Genomic DNA, 18,468 nt, shown 5'->3' with positions numbered 1-18,468 from the left:
CTCTAAAAAAAACAAAATGAATGGAAATACGAGCATATCAATCTTTGTATTACATATATAATAAAATAAAAGATGGGGTACCTATATTTTTACATGTGCACTGAGGGAAAATTGTTTTAACAGATTATCAATAGAGCCATTAATATAATCTTGAATGGACTTAGAGCTTGGCTTTACTAAGGGTCATTTATATTTCAAATTTTCTTCTTTTTTCTCCCCAGAATATTTGAAGCCTACGGTAACGTATAAGATTTGAATAACATATTCCTTAACTTTAGCAAAGGATTTGATAATGTAACTTGTGAAAGAGAGATTAGAAAGGTGGAGGTACAAGGTATTGGAGATGATATCTTAAAGTGAATTAGGGCATTGTTATTTCAGACGAAATAGTCAATATATGTGGAGTTAAACGCGAGGGGGAACTGACAGGTGGAGTGCCTCGGGGCTCTGTCCACGGACTTGTCTTGTGCACCGTATTTGTAAGACACTTGGACACGATTGAACAGAAAATGAAATATAGATGAGGATTCAAAATTGCCAAAGGATGATTTAGATTTACTTATAAAATTGAAAGTTGGCAGATATGTTGACATATGTCAGGTTCTGAGGCCAGCAAATAATAAGAATTACCAGATATCAACTGAAAAGTGTTGAAATTGCCAAAGTGGAATGTATAAAAATCTAATAGTTGTAATTAGTAGGAATCTTAAGCAGCAAAATACATATATAAATGTTCGAAATAAGGCAAAAAAACAATAAAGCAACTACCAAGTCAACAACATAACTTTGTAGCACATAGATAAAGAAAAGGGCCTCGGGGTCAGAGTCCACCAGTCACTTGAAGTTGCACAACAAATGGGAGCTGCAGCTAAGAACGAAAACCAAGTCCTAGGAATAATCAAACAAAATTTTGATTTAAAGGAAAATAAGGAAGTTATACAACTGTGAAAATCCCTTTTTCACACACTTTCAAAATCCCTTACACTTGGAATATTGCATCCAAGCATGGAGACCTTATCTTCACAAAGACATATTTGCTTTGGAGAAAGTTTAATGCCGGGCGACTAAAATCATTCCTGAACTAAGTCGACAATCGCACCAGGAACGGTTGAGGGCCACAGGGCTAACAACGCTACAAACCAGACATTACAGGGCTAATCTCATCGGAATTCAAAATACTGGACAATTTGGAGGATGTTGATCCACACCACTTCTTCAAAAAGTCAGATGTAACACTAACAAGGAGCAACGGTTTCGAGCTCAACAAGCCACAGTGTTGGACTGAAAACGGGAGATGCTTTTAACTCGCAGGGTTATAAACCCGTGTGTGGGAACCGACCTGTGAGATTTATATTTATTTAATTTATATGAATTTATATAGAATTTATATTTACATTAATTTATATATTTCAATAGCAATTGGTATGATGTTAAGTGGACTGTATTTCTGCAATAATCTCACAAATCGATTCTCTACACATTAGGGGGGGGGGTTATATTGAATTTATATATATGCAGCCAATCAAACTACAGTATTAAACTACATATATTAGTAATCATTGAAAAGGTTCCTTATCTTATTGTACAGCAGGCTTAGTCCACCAGATATAACTAGGATGTAGACACCAAATTATCCTCTTTGAGGTAGCTTCCATCACCCAGTAACTGGTACACAAAGCATGCTTCCTCTTCTTGACCTGTCAAAAGGGCGCTAGCTATGAAGCCAGAATCCTAATATATGACAGCTATATCAGAGAAAGCACTGTACAATGAATCAGAAAGATCAAGGTTTAATTACCTTTTTTTAAGAGGCTGTTTGCATTCTAGGCTCGCCCTATCTACTGACATTAATAGCCAAAAATGATTAGATAAATGGGTTTCGGCAGAACACTTTCCTTGTATTTGTTGACACCGTGTTGATGATGGAAGACCTTTGGTTTCCATAACACTTCGTCCAAGAGAAATTACCCGCTGAAGCCGTAACTGCCAAAACGCTTCTGAATTTCAAAATCCAGCTCGATAGAATCAGGACAAATGGGGGGGGGGGCCTGCCGACTTCCGCCGCCGACTTCCTATCCTCGTCGAGGCCACTAGAGAGATAGTGGCTTTCAGGTAATATATATATATATATATATATATATATATATATATATATATATATATATATATATATATATATATATATATATATATATATATATATATATATATATATATATGCGAACAAGCCAGAATGGTCCCCTGGACAATATGCAACTGAAAACTCACACCCCAGAAGTGATTCGAACCCATACTCCCAGAAGCAACGCAACTGGTATGTACAAGACGCCTTAATCCACTTGACCATCACGACCGGACATAATGAGGTGATAGCCGAGGCTATTTGAACCACCCCACCGCCGGCACTCGGATAGTTATCTTGGGCATAGCATTTTACCAAATCACCTCATTCTTAGGGGCACACGTGAGGAACACAAATGCGAACAAGCCAGAATGGTCCCCTGGACAATATGCAACTGAAAACTCACACCCCAGAAGTGACTCGAACCCATACTCCCAGAAGCAACGCAACTGGTATGTACAAGACGCCTTAATCCACTTGACCATCACGACCGGACATAATGAGGTGATAGCCGAGGCTATTTGAACCACCCCACCGCCGGCACTCGGATAGTTATCTTGGGCATAGCATTTTACCAAATCACCTCATTCTTAGGGGCACACGTGAGGAACACAAATGCGAACAAGCCAGAATGGTCCCCTGGACAATATGCAACTGAAAACTCACACCCCAGAAGTGACTCGAACCCATACTCCCAGAAGCAACGCAACTGGTATGTACAAGACGCCTTAATCCACTTGACCATCACGACCGGACATAATGAGGTGATAGCCGAGGCTATCCGAGTGCCGGCGGTGGGGTGGTTCAAATAGCCTCGGCTATCACCTCATTATGTCCGGTCGTGATGGTCAAGTGGATTAAGGCGTCTTGTACATACCAGTTGCGTTGCTTCTGGGAGTATGGGTTCGAGTCACTTCTGGGGTGTGAGTTTTCAGTTGCATATTGTCCAGGGGACCATTCTGGCTTGTTCGCATTTGTGTTCCTCACGTGTGCCCCTAAGAATGAGGTGATTTGGTAAAATGCTATGCCCAAGATAACTATCCGAGTGCCGGCGGTGGGGTGGTTCAAATAGCCTCGGCTATCACCTCATTATGTCCGGTCGTGATGGTCAAGTGGATTAAGGCGTCTTGTACATACCAGTTGCGTTGCTTCTGGGAGTATGGGTTCGAGTCACTTCTGGGGTGTGAGTTTTCAGTTATATATATATATATATATATATATATATATATATATATATATATATATATATATATATATATATATATATATATATATATATATATATAATATATTATTTTATTAATTTTAAACACTACATAAATTCCCTTTAAAGTGTACAAAGAAGGATGCCAAAGTTAATTCTCGACATTAGAAACTAACCTGAGGAAGGGAGTAAGCATTGACATAGCCGAAGTATTCAAATGAATAAATAGGGAAATATTAAAAGCATGGTAAATATATCAGTATAAAAAATAGTAAACGAAACAATGAAAAGAAATGGAATACGATTCGATTCAGAAAAATAAATTAAATCAATAAACAAGAGTAATATAAAAATGATTCTGAAACTGCTGGACCAGGTCACATCCCTCATCAACGAGCATAAGATGGATACATTTTGATTAAGGATGGATGTAGAGATGCACTGGCTTGGGGGATAGAGTTAAGGATGAGTGAAATAGGCTGCCAGTTATCAATATCTTAACATAAACAGTTTAACAGGCATCAAAAATAGAAGATAGGTGAAGTCATTTAGAGGGACCATGTCTAGTATGGACCAACAGACCTTCGGTTCTACATAATTTTGTGTTTGTTATAAATTTATGGAAAAGGCTACTGGGCACCATAATCGACGCGGGGACGCTGGATTATTGCAACTGTATGTTAAACTTACGAGTTGGTATGCTTGGTATAAATTGCTACTGCCTTGCGTCGACGAATATGTCCTCTGCAGGTAACTATTCTTATGACTTAAGAAATATTTCGTTCTTACATCAACTTATATTTACATGTTACAAGAATACCATACAAGAAATACGAATCTAAAACTCTGTGCTGTATAGAACAGCACAGTGTAACCGAGCTTAGAGAGTTCTTTGTAGTCCTGCGACTGACAGTTTGGTTGGGGAGCCCCTTCACTAGAGAGCCTCAAGTGTCATATTTAAATCAAAGCCAATTATTCAGCAGATATCTATGCCAATGTTACCTACATTAGGTTAGGCATTTTGATTCTGTTAGCAATTATATGTATTTGCGGCTTGTGGGTGAAACATTTAGAGTTACGATTCGAACATAGATAGCGAGCAGTGTTCGACAAAGGTTCGAACACAGGAATCCCGTGAAAAATGTTTTTCGTTCAAACATTGTGGGGATGGAACGGCAGAGGCTTAACGAGCACTAGGGCAACATTTTATGAGGACAGGCGGTGCTTAAGATTCAAATATTAGTGAAGAAAATCAATCCTCAGAAAGGCATTAAAAAAATGAATCTAGAACCGTTTAAAAACTTGTTGTTTAGGCTTCAGGAGGAACAGGCGCCACAGATAAAGGTTTATAGTTGCGGAGCATCACATTATCGAATTCACTGATAAAAGATGGCCCTCTGTCTGAGAAGATAATTAATGGTAACTGGCAATCATTGCAAATGAGTTACACTGCCGGCGACCATTCAAGTCACTGTCTAATATACCAGACAGGGAGGAACCCTGAGGACACAGATGACCCTGGACACAGTGGACTTTCTGGATCTCAGTCAAGTCGCATCTGGAAAGTATTGTTTTGTGAATAGATAGATGTCCTATTGATTTATTAAATATCTTTATCCGTATTTTACTCTGTTGCTCGAATATGTTTTTTGTGCAAGTTTCTTCCCTTCTTCCTCTTGGAATAGGACAATGAGGATGACTGGTATTATTCTGTCTTTGCAGATTGTGAATGAGGATGACATTTTGCCTGGAGTTGATGGGAAGATCATTGCCTGGGTTGAGGAAGATGTTGACTGATGGAAGACCGATACGAGTGTTGTTCATGCCATTCAGACCAAGTAAACACTATCACATATGGTGCGCTTGAGAAGGTGCTGAATCTATCGCATTATTGATCCACCAGATTATTTGTTACCATTAGAAATCCAGAACAGTTATTCCTTATACTTTACTAATATTCAAAGTGTTGGATATTTCTCAAACGACATAGAGCAGCAATTAAATTTTGGCTTAAGTAATTGGAATATTTGGAAGCTTTAGCATAAACATTTGGTATGTCTGCGAGTGGGATTATGGGCACACCTCGGCCACCTGAAAACGATATTAATCCTGTGCAGCGTTACGGCAGGTTCACCTTTCTCTGATAACTAGCATGTGCAATATCAACGTTGTTGAATCGTCTAGTTACCTTAAATTGACCAGATTGTCAGCGTAAGGTACTCCTTTTTAAGTTTTATTTTTTTTACTGTTCATGCTGCTGTAACTTGTGTACGCGCGAGCATGAAAGATGTTTACCTGCATTTACCTGATGGCCATTATCTCTCTAGTGGCCTCGACGAGGACAAGAAGCCGGCGGCTTGTCAACAGGTCCGCCTTTTCCCCCAGTTGTCCCGATGATCTGTCCTTCGTTCTGTGTGGTATACATTTTCTTGACTAAATTTTTCCCAGACAGAATGCATTGTCGAAGCCAAAGATAGTAATATATTCACCTTGTCTAAATGCTGTATTGTGTGTGTAATATATATATATATATATATATATATATATATATATATATATATATATATATATATATATATATATATATATATATATATATATATATATAAAATAATGAACACACCCCAAAACTATATTTTAATTATTTTAGCTGATACACCTATGAGCAGCTGTCTGATCCAAAGAATTGTGTTTTCTAATACTGTTGACATTAAATGCATTCTTGAAACACTCATAAATTAGGATATTGTAGTAATAATTGTATTTAGGGAACGCGTCTTTAATTTTGTTCATCTTCTGAATATAGAATCTCGGGAACCTTGAACTCTGAAAACTGTTCAAATATAAAGTTCAATATACAGACCTTGCCCTGTTATAATGTGTATGATCAGTTTGTACCTGTATACACTATACAGATATAAATGACTAAACTCAATGTACATATTTTGTATTTCATACAAATAAAGAAATAAGTGTGATTAAATTATTTGTTTTAACCCTCATACTCCAGTCACCCCCTCCCACATACTCCAGTCACCCTCTCCCACATACTCTAGTTACCCCCTCCCACATACTCCAGTCACCCTCTCCCACATACTCTAGTTACCCCCTCCCACATACTCCAGTCACCCCCTCCCACATACTCCAGTCAGCCTCTCCCACATACTCCAGTCACCCCCTCCCACATACTCCAGTCACCCCCTCCCACATACTCCAGTCACCCCCTCCCACATACTCCAGTCACCCCCTCCCACATACTCCAGCCACCCCCTCCTACATACTCCAGATTTTGGGTGATCAACTTTTGGGTCTTTCTTTGGAGGATGGGCTGGCATTTACAGCGTTGTGGTTCGAACAAAAGTCATCAGTGAAACACTTGTTATGGAAGCAGCCCGTCCTCCAAACGAAGACCCAAAAGTGATTCCATGCACCCGCCAAACCCCCTGGTGTTTATGAATGGAAAACGGTTTACACACGACTCACAACTGTTGACGTTCGAACACATCCGGTCAACCCGTTCTCGACTCAAGTCCATTACATCCAGCGGTCGACCCCACAGACGCATTCATAAATTTTAATATGCTGTTCATTCAAAACGGAAATTTTCTCAAGTATAAATTAATATTATAATATATTAGCATATTGTGCATATATAGGCATAGGTTAGGTTAGGTTAGGTGTTTAGGTTCTGTTGGCGATTATTTGTATTTGTAGTACGTGGGTGAAGCATTTATAGCGTTGTGATTCGAACAAAATTCGTCAGTGAAGTACTTGTTCCGGAAGTGTTCGAACGTCAACAGTTGTGAGTCGTGTGTAAACCGTTTTTCATTCATAAACAGGGGGTTTGGCGGGTGCATGGAATCACTTTTGGATCTTTGTTTGGAGGACGGGCTGTTACACACGACTCACAACTGATGATGTTCGAACACTTCCGGAACAAGTGATTCACTGACGACTTTTGTTCGAACCACATCGCTATAAATGCTTCACCCACGTACTTCAAATGCAAATAATCGCCAACCGAACCTAAACACCTAACCTATGCCTATATGTGCACAATATGCTAATATATTATAATATTAATTTATATTTGTGAAAATTCTTGTTTTGAATGAACAACATGTTAATATTTATGAATGCGTCTGTGGGGTCGACCGCTGGATGTAATGGACTTGAGTCGAGAACGGGTTGACCGGATGTGTTCGAACGTCAACAGTTGTGAGTCGTGTGCAAACCGTTTTCCATTCATAAACGCCAGAGGGTTTGGCGGGTGCATGGAATCACTTTTGGGTCTTTGTTTGGAGGACGGACTGTGCGCTGTGTCGTGGGTGTTGAGGTCTGGAGGCGGAAGCAGCACCTGTTGCAACCCTTGGGTGTGTGACCAGCACTTTACAAGTTTCCCTAGCGAGTGCCTCGCAGCACAGCAGACGTGTAAGTATTTAACATTTACCACACGTTCACCCATTATGTTATATATGTATTGTATTTGTGTGACTTACATGCATATGTGATTAACCCGTCCACCTAATAGAGCGTCCCATTTTGACGCATACTCGACCAGAAATCATCATACTAGAAAATGGAAGCGGCGAGCGAAATTAACATAATTTCTATTTTGGATCAAGTGGACTTGTATGGGTTGTGGGAGGGAAGGCGGGAGGGGGGTGGATGGATGTTACCGATATTGTCAGAGAAATATAACATGTGAACCTATAAATGCTGCCACCACCTTGAGATTTACTTAGCAGTTGTACAAGTAAATAATTATCAAAGGAGACAAACGGCTGAAGTACAAAGTTATCCAGCTCAGGGAACTGCTGGAGAAGCGTGTGGGGGAAAACCTGACTCCAATAACTAATAATTAAATATATGCTTCGATAGCTATGAAGGACCACCACTTTTTGAGAAAAAGTGGAAAACAAAATAAAAGCAATGGAAAAACTGATCCCAAGAACTAGTGTCCTATGGATCTTTGTGAAACTGTATTTCTGATATCAATGGAGTCAAATTAACTTACACAAAATTGGGGGGCGTTACATGCTAAAAGATTAACACATCCCTAGCATTATTCTGGTGCTGGTTCTTCACCAGAGTAAATAAAATATGAAAGTAATAAGGTTGATTATATAGTATTAATTGGAGGTAAATGCTCCTCAATATACTATTGAAATGTTGAACAGCATCAGTAAATCAATGGGTTAGTGTAATTGATCTCTTTGAGAGATCACTACTGTAACTACAGAGTTATTGCTACAGATAAAAAAGCGAACAGCTTAGCTGTAAATCTTGTGAGGTGTAATCGGTTGCTACGCTCCACCGACGACGTGTTGCATAGAGCAAATTGTTGCCCGGAACGGTGGGAAGCCTAGCACCTCGGTTGGCGTCGCCTTGGTACTGAAAGGCAATTACATTGTAGAAATCTTCTACATAATAAGTAACTACAAATAAATCCTAAATTCTGAGGATAATAGTAGGAAATTTCAGCCAATATCTGTGCAATTTATATTCAAGCACTGTAATTCCTTCTAGAGAGAAATAATGAAAATAATCATCTATTTAGATTGTATAATTACTCAAGACACGAACGGGGTTGTATTATTTGTTCTACGGCCTAACGACAACTAGCCTAAATGTTAATTGTGGCCACATAATAACAAAAAGGTAAACCTAGCTGCCGAGCCGCGTGTCCGTTGATGTGGAGACTTGAGCAATTCTTCGTCCTCCAGCTGCTGCTTGAAAGGCGTTGACTTTGGAATTGCTCATATGCTAGTCTGGGACACGGCTACTGTGCCAGATAACGGGGCACCGCTCTACTGGTCGTGGGAGCAAAATAAATGGGATTAAAACGTAGCTCTGCTACACGCTGACAATGGCGTCCGCGTCGTGCTCTCTCGTGTCTAGTGACGCTCTCCCGTCTTCCTCCTCTTCCTTATTGCGCATGCGCGGCTCTCGATAGACATCTCGAGCGTAAATGTATATGTATATATCGCAATTGACTAAGAAAGGAAGAGGTAGTGACGAGTATTAATATCACATTAAATTCTTCTGTGATAAAATAGAATTTCTCGTAACATAAATTGGCTTATTAAAGTTGTGTAGCTAATCGAGGAAATTAAAGTAAAATCATTTACATTAAAGTAATTTCCTCTAGAATGTTTGATATCAACTAAATAAGGGAGTTCCAGTAAGTAGTAGTATACTACAAAATTAAACTTATTAGTAAGTAACTATTTTTAGTAAAGGAAATGATAAACTGGACTCTTGTTATAAATCCAACTAAATGTGGAGAGAATTCATGTTACTGCCTGTCGTTCCTCACGTCGTCACTCTCACTAGCAAGAATCTGGCAATATGTCTAAATAAATCACGATGATGATTAAATCTACAAGTTAGTAATTTTAGTAACTACTTATGGTTAATACAAAGGTTGCATAAAATACAAAGATGTATAAAACTGTTGGTTATTTCCAACAAGGCGAGGTTGTTGTTGTTTTAGATTTAGCTACTTAAAGCGAAGTATCCATGTAGCACGGGCTATAGTGAACCCGTAACTGAGTCTTGCTATTCGCGATAACCTTGTTACTGTCATTTGGGTCAGAGCTTTAAATTTAGGTGAGGTTTCCTCCTTTTCTCCCGTTTCTTTTCCGCCTCTGTTTTAACTCACTGGTTTTAATCTTTTGTGTTAATAACAAGAGGCATGAGTGTTGTTGTTTTAGATTCAGTTACTGGGAACAAAAGGTTTCAAGCAGCACGGGCTATGGTGAACCCGTAGTGGACTTACCTGGCACAGGAGCGGGGCTGTAACTGGACAAAGAGGCGTGGGGGAATTAGATGTTAATATACTTCCAGGATAGTTAATATATTTTGTAGACACGACTAATGGACACAGGATCCTGGCCTTGTTGCTGGAACATAATAAGTGGTTCTTTTTGTCAGTGGTGTAGACCATACAGGGTGTAGTGTACACCATACAGGGTGTAGTGTAGACCATACAGGGTGTAGTGTACACCATACAGGGTGTAGTGTACACCATACAGGGTGTAGTGTAGACCATACAGGGTGTAGTGTAGACCATACAGGGTGTAGTGTAGACCATACAGGGTGTAGTGTAGACCATACAGGGTGTAGTGTAGACCATACAGGGTGTAGTGTAGACCATACAGGGTGTAGTGTACACCATACAGGGTGTAGTGTACACCATACAGGGTGTAGTGTACACCATACAGGGTGTAGTGTACACCATACAGGGTGTAGTGTACACCATACAGGGTGTAGTGTACACCATACAGGGTGTAGTGTACACCATACAGGGTGTAGTGTACACCATACAGGGTGTAGTGTACACCATACAGGGTGTAGTGTAGACCATACAGGGTGTAGTGTAGACCATACAGGGTGTAGTGTAGACCATACAGGGTGTAGTGTACACCATACAGGGTGTAGTGTACACCATACAGGGTGTAGTGTACACCATACAGGGTGTAGTGTACACCATACAGGGTGTAGTGTACACCATACAGGGTGTAGTGTACACCATACAGGGTGTAGTGTACACCATACAGGGTGTAGTGTACACCATACAGGGTGTAGTGTACACCATACAGGGTGTAGTGTACACCATACAGGGTGTAGTGTACACCATACAGGGTGTAGTGTAGACCATACAGGGTGTAGTGTACACCATACATGGGGTAGTGTAGACCATACAGGGTGTAGTGTACACCATACAGGGTGTAGTGTACACCATACAGGGTGTAGTGTACACCATACAGGGTGTAGTGTACACCATTGACCTCAACTTACTAGAGGAGGAATACTTGCCAATTAAGGACACTCGGTCATGAGGTCCAAGGAAGCAGTCAGTGTATCAATATGTCACCAGGTACCATTAACACACAAGAGGGAGAGCGGTTGGTAGTTTAAACATTAATTTATTATATATATATACAAGAAGGTACATTGGGTTTATGAGAGAACATAGCTTTGATGTTTATACATTCTTGTAAAACCACTAACACGCATGTTTCGGGCAGGTCAATGGAGCTTTCAGGATTTAAATCTTTAGATGGATAAAGCTAGCTATGGTTCCTAGTAGAGGGAAGTGAGTTAATGTAAGTCACAAGGACAAGAGTACTCACATTCACAAGGAATTTCACTGACTTCAGGAAGTCAGTGTTTCCGTCCTCCAGTCCGGGTCGCCTGCACGGGGCCTCGCGGCTGAGTGGACAGTGCTCGGGGGATCGTAGTCTTATGGTCCCGGGCTCGATTCCCGACCGAGGCAGAAATAAATGGGTAGTTTCTTTTACCTGATGAACCTGTTCACCTTGCAGTGAATAGTTACCTGAGAGCTAGAAAGCTGCTTCCTGGGGATTATATATATATATATATATATATATATAATGTCGTACCTAGTAGCCAGAACGTCGTACTCGTCCTACTATGCAAGCCCCGATTTGCCTAATAAGCCAAGTTTCCCTGAATTTATATATTTTTCAATATTTTTTCCTTGTGAAATGATAAAGCTATCCATTTCATTATGTATGAGTAATTTTTTTTTTAAATTTGAGTTAAAACTAACGTAGAGATATGACGGAACCTAACCTAACCTAACCTAACCTATCTTAACCTAACCTAACCTAACCTAACCTAACCTAACCTATCTTAACCTAACCTAACCTAACCTAACCTAACCTAACCTAACCTATCTTAACCTAACCTAACCTAACCTAACCTAACCTAACCTAACCTATCTTAACCTAACCTAACCTAACCTACCTAACCTAACCTAACCTAACCTAACCAACCCTACCTAACCTAACCTAACCTAACCTACCTAACCTAACCTAACCTAACCTAACCTAACCAACCCTACCTAACCTAACCTAACCTAACCTACCTAGTAGTGAATAAGGAGACAGATTGAGGTAAAAAAATTTCAGAAACGGTTGGGCACTTCCATGCCGACTTGACCCTGTTGGGCCAGATCGTCCATTCCTCTTATTTGGGTGGTTAGGTTAGGGCACAGTCAGCGCGCTCCTGGCTGGCTGGCGGTGGTCGGGTGGTTGTCCCCCCTGGGGTCCCGGGGGGACCACCACCCATGGTGTACCTGAGGAACTGGTGCCCTATCCTAACCTGTTTTTTTTTACTTTTTGTCGTCTTGCTTTAAGATGAGTCTAGGGCCTCAAGGAGGGGGTCTCTACTTATGAGAGGTACCGAGGATGAATGTTCAATAGTTGGAAACCAAAAAATACACTGGTGAAAGGCATATAAACGTTTTTGGAGTATTTTAATGGCATGAGCAAAAATGGACGATTTGTCCCGGGGGTGTTACGAGAGTACTACGGTATCAATTTGGGGGCCCTTACTTTTGAATGGATCAGAGGGTGAATGTTCAATAGATTCAAACCAAGAAACGCAGTTGAAAGCGAATATAGAAGTTTTTGGAGTACTTTAATGAGGCTATGACTGAATAGTATAGGGAGTCCTTGGGCACAGCTCCATTTTCTGTAATGGTCAGAGGTGGATAACCCCAGTGGGGGTCAAGCATACAAGGGGGGGTCAAGATTCCTTACAAAGACCAAGTTTGGATATATAGGTGTAGTAAGCCTTATCTTGAATTTGCATGATACTGTGGGGTACATTGACATGAAGGGTGAGTCATAGAACAGGATCTGCATGTGAGATGGGTCATATTGGGGTTTTAAAGAAGTTAAGATAGCTTTAAAGAGTCCTGTGTGCTTGATAGTGGGGAAATGTTCAGTCAATAATTCTCGTGTTTTGAATCTGAATGAGGGGTCCTAGTTTGCGTTCTAGTCGTAAAATGAGTTCCTTAGTATATTTGCTATGGAAAATGAGCTTTCAGTACTCTATATAATTTGAAATGAGGTCAAGAAAGACATGTTTATGTGCGGGAAGAGTCAGGTTGGAAACTGTTTATTTCAGTCATCCCCCTTGGCTTTGCTCCGTTTTCTGTAGCTAAAGTAAAGATTCCATTTTCTGTGGTATTCAGTTGAATACTGGTGAAAAAAGGCATACTTGCATTTGTATGGTTCTATTCTGTTTATAGATTTTATAGATATATTTTTCGGGCCTCAAATTAGATTTTAATATGAAAAATAGCATAAAATGTATGTCTATCTTTTGTAATAAACGTTACAAGCATTAACAATACCTGTGACATTTCATAGCATACGAAAAGAAGTTTAAATAGTGGGGCCTCAGCCATATTATGTTGGGTTTGACACTCCATACATTAATTCGACACTCGTAAATATACTATAAAGGAAAGTAGTTAAGTGTTTTAAGCAATTTAATACGTACTGGGAATCTGTTCGTATTCTGTATTAAATTTCATTTTTTAACATCATAATAGTTTTCAGGTATTGTGGTGGGGGCCCAATAACTTCATATAGCGCAACGACTGGCGCTATTTGTGCTTAGTCCCCCCCTAAACTTAAAACTGTTGCACAATCTTACTTAAACACATTGCTAAACTCTTATACACAAACAAAAACTCATTTTTTAACTTACACAAATAAACCCAGGGCTTTCACATTCGCGCAAAATACTTAGTCCCCCCTAAACTTAAAACAGTTGCACAATCTTACTTAAACACATTGCTAAACTCTTATACACAAACAAAAACTCAATTTTTAACTTACACAAATAAACACAGGCTTTGCACATTCACACAAAAAAAATGCTTAGTCCCCCCCTAGACTTGAACACTCACAATCTTACGGTGCTTTAATTTCCAAAGCCTTCCAAACCTGCACTGGGTCCTGCCAGTCAAGAAGCCAAACCAGCCAAAAACGGAGCCAACGGAGCCAAAAACAGTTGGTCAGGGCGAGATACGGCCTCATTTTTAGAGACATTTACTATAGCAAAAGTTTGAACGTCGAGAACTGAATGCGGGCCTGCACGAGAGATGTTCTTGGCACTCAAATGTTTAGAGATTAAAATACATAGAATCTGCAAGAGCCCACCAAAGTCGCTCACGCGGGCAATAGACATGTTTTTCGCCCAAGTGTATTTATTTAAAATAAAAATACGTCAGATAGAAAGATTTTCGCGTTGCTATTATATTTACCTTATAAAGCCTCTTTATAAAAATGATATGCCATTGCGTATTATGATTGTTTTATAATAAATATTGCATAAATACTTACACGATTTCATAAACAAAAAAATATTTTAATGAGCCATGTTAGGAAGGCATCATCATTACAATTAATGCAAACTTTTAAACTAACTAAAAAGATATATCTCATAGAGGAAGATTTATTCTTCAAGATATATGTACCAGTTTAAGAGTTTCATTCTGTATCAAAAGGTTGCTAATGTTTTCAAAACTCTGGTCAACAAATTTTTTTTAAAGTTTTCCGAGGAAGTAAATCTTGCTTCCTCTCTTTCTCCCACGTGTGTCCTCATTTGGACCGGATGCAGAGTAACCTTCGTGCAAGTCCTGACTCAGTTCCCCAACGTCCAAACTATTGGACATTGCAAAATTTCACTAAATAATGGGGTATTTTAGTTGCCCCCTCTAATTATAGAGATTTTAATCTCTAAACATTTGAGTGTCAAGAACAACTCTCGTGTAGGCCCGCGTTCAGTCCCCGACGTTCAAGCTTTTTTCTATAGTAAATGTCTCTAAAATGAGGCCGTATCTCGCCCTGACCAACTGTTTTTGGCTCAATTGTAACCCATCCAGCAGCTGTCTGCTGGATAGAAGGGCAGTGGGCCTGATAAAAAAAAAAAAAAAATAAACATAAATTGTTAGACTAGCTCTTTACATATGCTAGTTGTTTAATTTATTAGATGATGATGCAAGAGGAGCCAGTACACATCTATGGATCAACCAATAAAAGCAGCAGACTTCTAGATGTTACTACTGCTCGGCTTAGCCCCCCCCCCCCCCCCCATAGCAAGATGGGAATAGGGGGGGGCGGGGCTGCATTAATAAAATGAATTAAAACTAACATTCAATTATATATTCTCAAACTTATGCAAAAAAAAAAACTTACAATCACATTTGCAAAACTTGCACAAATTAATTTTGGCAATTTCGTTTACCCATTATTTGTTTGTTTTTCTTGCTTGAGCCAAAAATGAATTGTTGGGTTCATTACCAGAGTCCATTTCCCACCGTGGTAACCCTTCCCACTACCCGCCCCACATGATGGGATTCATAATAAATGAACTAAACTAAGATTCAATTATATTCTCAACAAACTTATGCAACCCCCATACAATTACATTAGCAAGCTAACACAAATTCATTGAGCAAGTTTAACTATTCGCATACTTTGCGTCATTATATAATGGAATACGAAAAGGAAATTCGCAGAATTCAGAGATAACACCATCAATGGAGTCCAAGAAATACGCTTGTACTTCATTCATAATGATGCGCTGCCAGGAATCTTAGCAAAGTAACCAAAATATTTGCTTACTGTATGTATGTGCAGGATGCACATGACTCTCCGGTTAGGCGGTTGTGGAGTGAGACCAGCAACTGCAGACTTCCCATAGTCGTAAAAATGCCTTGCATAGAGACCGTTGCAAGCCTCTTGTTGAATCACTTAGGGTGCATATGTGTATGTGTGTGTGTGTGTGTGTGTGTGTGTGTGTGTGTGTGTGTGTGTGTGTGTGTGTGTGTGTGTGTGTAACGAGCTTTCAAGAGATTGTCACTTACATAGCTAAACAATATGTAGGGTTCAGTTTCCAAATCAATTATGCGGCTCTCGAACCCTTCTTCCCCGTTACATGCGGGAGATCCCTTTTATTTTCAGCTAAAATATGCATTATATTCAGGGGGGTTCGCCGTGTCATAGCACAACCAAAAGCCCAATATACTCCCCTAAACTTTCCCTATACGTCAACTTTTCCGTTGTACGTCAGGCTGCGAGCAGCCGCGTCCAACAGCCTGGTTGATCAGTCCGGCAACCAGGAGGCCTGGTCGACGACCGGGCCGCGGGGACGCTAAGCCCCGGAAGCACCTCAAGGTAACCTCAAGGTATCCCATCTAAATTTAAAAAAAATGCATTTCCAATACCCAATATATATATATATATATATATATATATATATATATATATATATATATATATATATATATATATATATATATATATATATATATATATATATATATATACTGTCCCTCCCCCTCCCCCACCCACTCAACCCCACCCCCCCCCCCAGGAATAGGCCTGATTTGTTCAAGCCAAAGCCCAATTCACCCGAGTTTTCTCTATCTCATCTAAAAATAACGTTCATTTCCAATGCCCATTATCCAGCCACCACATATTCCCCATTCCCAAGACCATTTCATAGTGTTAGTGCTGTGGCCATCTACCTAATTTCATCCCAATTAATGACAATTCCCCATTAAATATTGGCAAAAATATGCCAAATCATATCACAGCCAAAGCCCATTTCACCCAAGTTTTACCTATCCCATATAAATTTAATGTGCATTTTCAATATCTAATATCCAGGTGCCCTATGTCACGCCCTATTCCCAAGACCATTTCATAGCGCAGTGTCCATCCAGCTGTTTCCAAATATCCAGATGTGTTTATATATCTTCAATCCTACGAAACCAGACCTAACCTAACACACAGCTAAGGCCAAATTTATCCCAATTTAATCCAATTTCCACCTAATTTGATCCAATTTATTCAAATTTAATCCAATTCCCGCCAAATTTACCCGAGTTTGCCATTTCATAGCACAACCAAAGCCCCAATTTGACCAAGTTTCACCTATCCCAATTAAATTTAATGTGAATCTTCAATATCAGGTCGCCCCCTCCAATGTCACAGCCTATTCCCAAAGACCATTTCATAGTAATAGTGCAGTGTTCATCCAGCCATTTCCATGTTCCAGATGTGTTTATATATCATCAAACCTACCAAAAGCAGACCTAACCCAATACGGCTAAGGCCAAATTTAACCAAATTTTCCCCAATTTAAGATAATTTCCACCTAATTTGCCACAATTTTATCCAATTTCCACCAAATTTTACCATAGTTCACCTTATCATATCACAGCCAAAGCCCATTTCACCCAAGTTTTACCTATCCCATATAAATTTAATGTGCATTTTCAATATCTAATATCCAGGTGCCCTATGTCACGCCCTATTCCCAAGACCATTTCATAGCGCAGTGTCCATCCAGCTGTTTCCAAATATCCAGATGTGTTTATATATCTTCAATCCTACGAAACCAGACCTAACCTAACACACAGCTAAGGCCAAATTTATCCCAATTTAATCCAATTTCCACCTAATTTGATCCAATTTATTCAAATTTAATCCAATTCCCGCCAAATTTACCCGAGTTTGCCATTTCATAGCACAACCAAAGCCCCAATTTGACCAAGTTTCACCTATCCCAATTAAATTTAATGTGAATCTTCAATATCAGGTCGCCCCCTCCAATGTCACAGCCTATTCCCAAAGACCATTTCATAGTAATAGTGCAGTGTTCATCCAGCCATTTCCATGTTCCAGATGTGTTTATATATCATCAAACCTACCAAAAGCAGACCTAACCCAATACGGCTAAGGCCAAATTTAACCAAATTTTCCCCAATTTAAGATAATTTCCACCTAATTTGCCACAATTTTATCCAATTTCCACCAAATTTTACCATAGTTCACCTTATCATAGCACAGCCAAAGCCCCAGTTTGTCCAAGTTTCACCCATTCCATATAACTTTTATATGTATTTCCAGTATCCAATATCCAGTGGTCGATGTCATACTTCATTCCCAGAGACCATTTCATAGTGATAGTGTAGGGTCCGACGAGCCATTTCCAATATACAGATGCGTTTATATACATCAATCCTACCTAAAAACCAGACCCAACCCTAACATGGCTAAGACCAAATTTAACCAAATGTATCACAATTTAAGACAATTTCTACCTAATTTGCCCCAATTTATCCAAATTTAAGACATTTTCTACCAAATTTACCCGATTTTACGTATTATAGCAAGGTCAATGCCCAATTTTCCCCCCAAGTTTCGCTTATTCCATACACTGCAAATTTAAGGCGCATTTTCAATATGCAGTCCAATAATCTCGACTGTTTTCTTTTTTTATTTGTTAGTTATGGATCTTTGTTAAA

The 18,468-nt window shown here is 39.5% G+C and overlaps 2 protein-coding genes across 3 annotated transcripts in view; both read left to right on the top strand.

Annotated features, from left to right (window-relative positions):
• The window catches only part of LOC123757603 (uncharacterized), a 278,070-nt gene extending 271,761 nt beyond the window's left edge, over window positions 1-6,309 (top strand). For both annotated transcript variants that reach the window (XM_045741411.2, XM_045741419.2), the window contains one exon: window positions 5,049-6,309. In XM_045741411.2, the coding sequence (XP_045597367.1) occupies window positions 5,049-5,123 (75 nt within the window). In that variant the 3' untranslated portion in view covers window positions 5,124-6,309. The remainder of the gene's footprint in view (window positions 1-5,048) is intronic.
• A 1,320-nt stretch (window positions 6,310-7,629) lies between these two features.
• Window positions 7,630-18,468, top strand: part of LOC123756487 (uncharacterized protein DDB_G0290587) — a 90,807-nt gene continuing 79,968 nt past the window's right edge. Inside the window, exon 1 of the mRNA XM_045739690.2 lies at window positions 7,630-7,757. The gene's annotated coding sequence lies outside the window, so the exon portion shown is untranslated. The remainder of the gene's footprint in view (window positions 7,758-18,468) is intronic.

This window comes from Procambarus clarkii, chromosome 22, assembly GCF_040958095.1.
Source record: "Procambarus clarkii isolate CNS0578487 chromosome 22, FALCON_Pclarkii_2.0, whole genome shotgun sequence".
Lineage (NCBI taxonomy): Eukaryota > Metazoa > Arthropoda > Malacostraca > Decapoda > Cambaridae > Procambarus > Procambarus clarkii.
The sequence above is the reverse complement of the archived record's forward strand: the minus strand, read 5'-3'. Positions and strand labels throughout refer to the sequence as shown.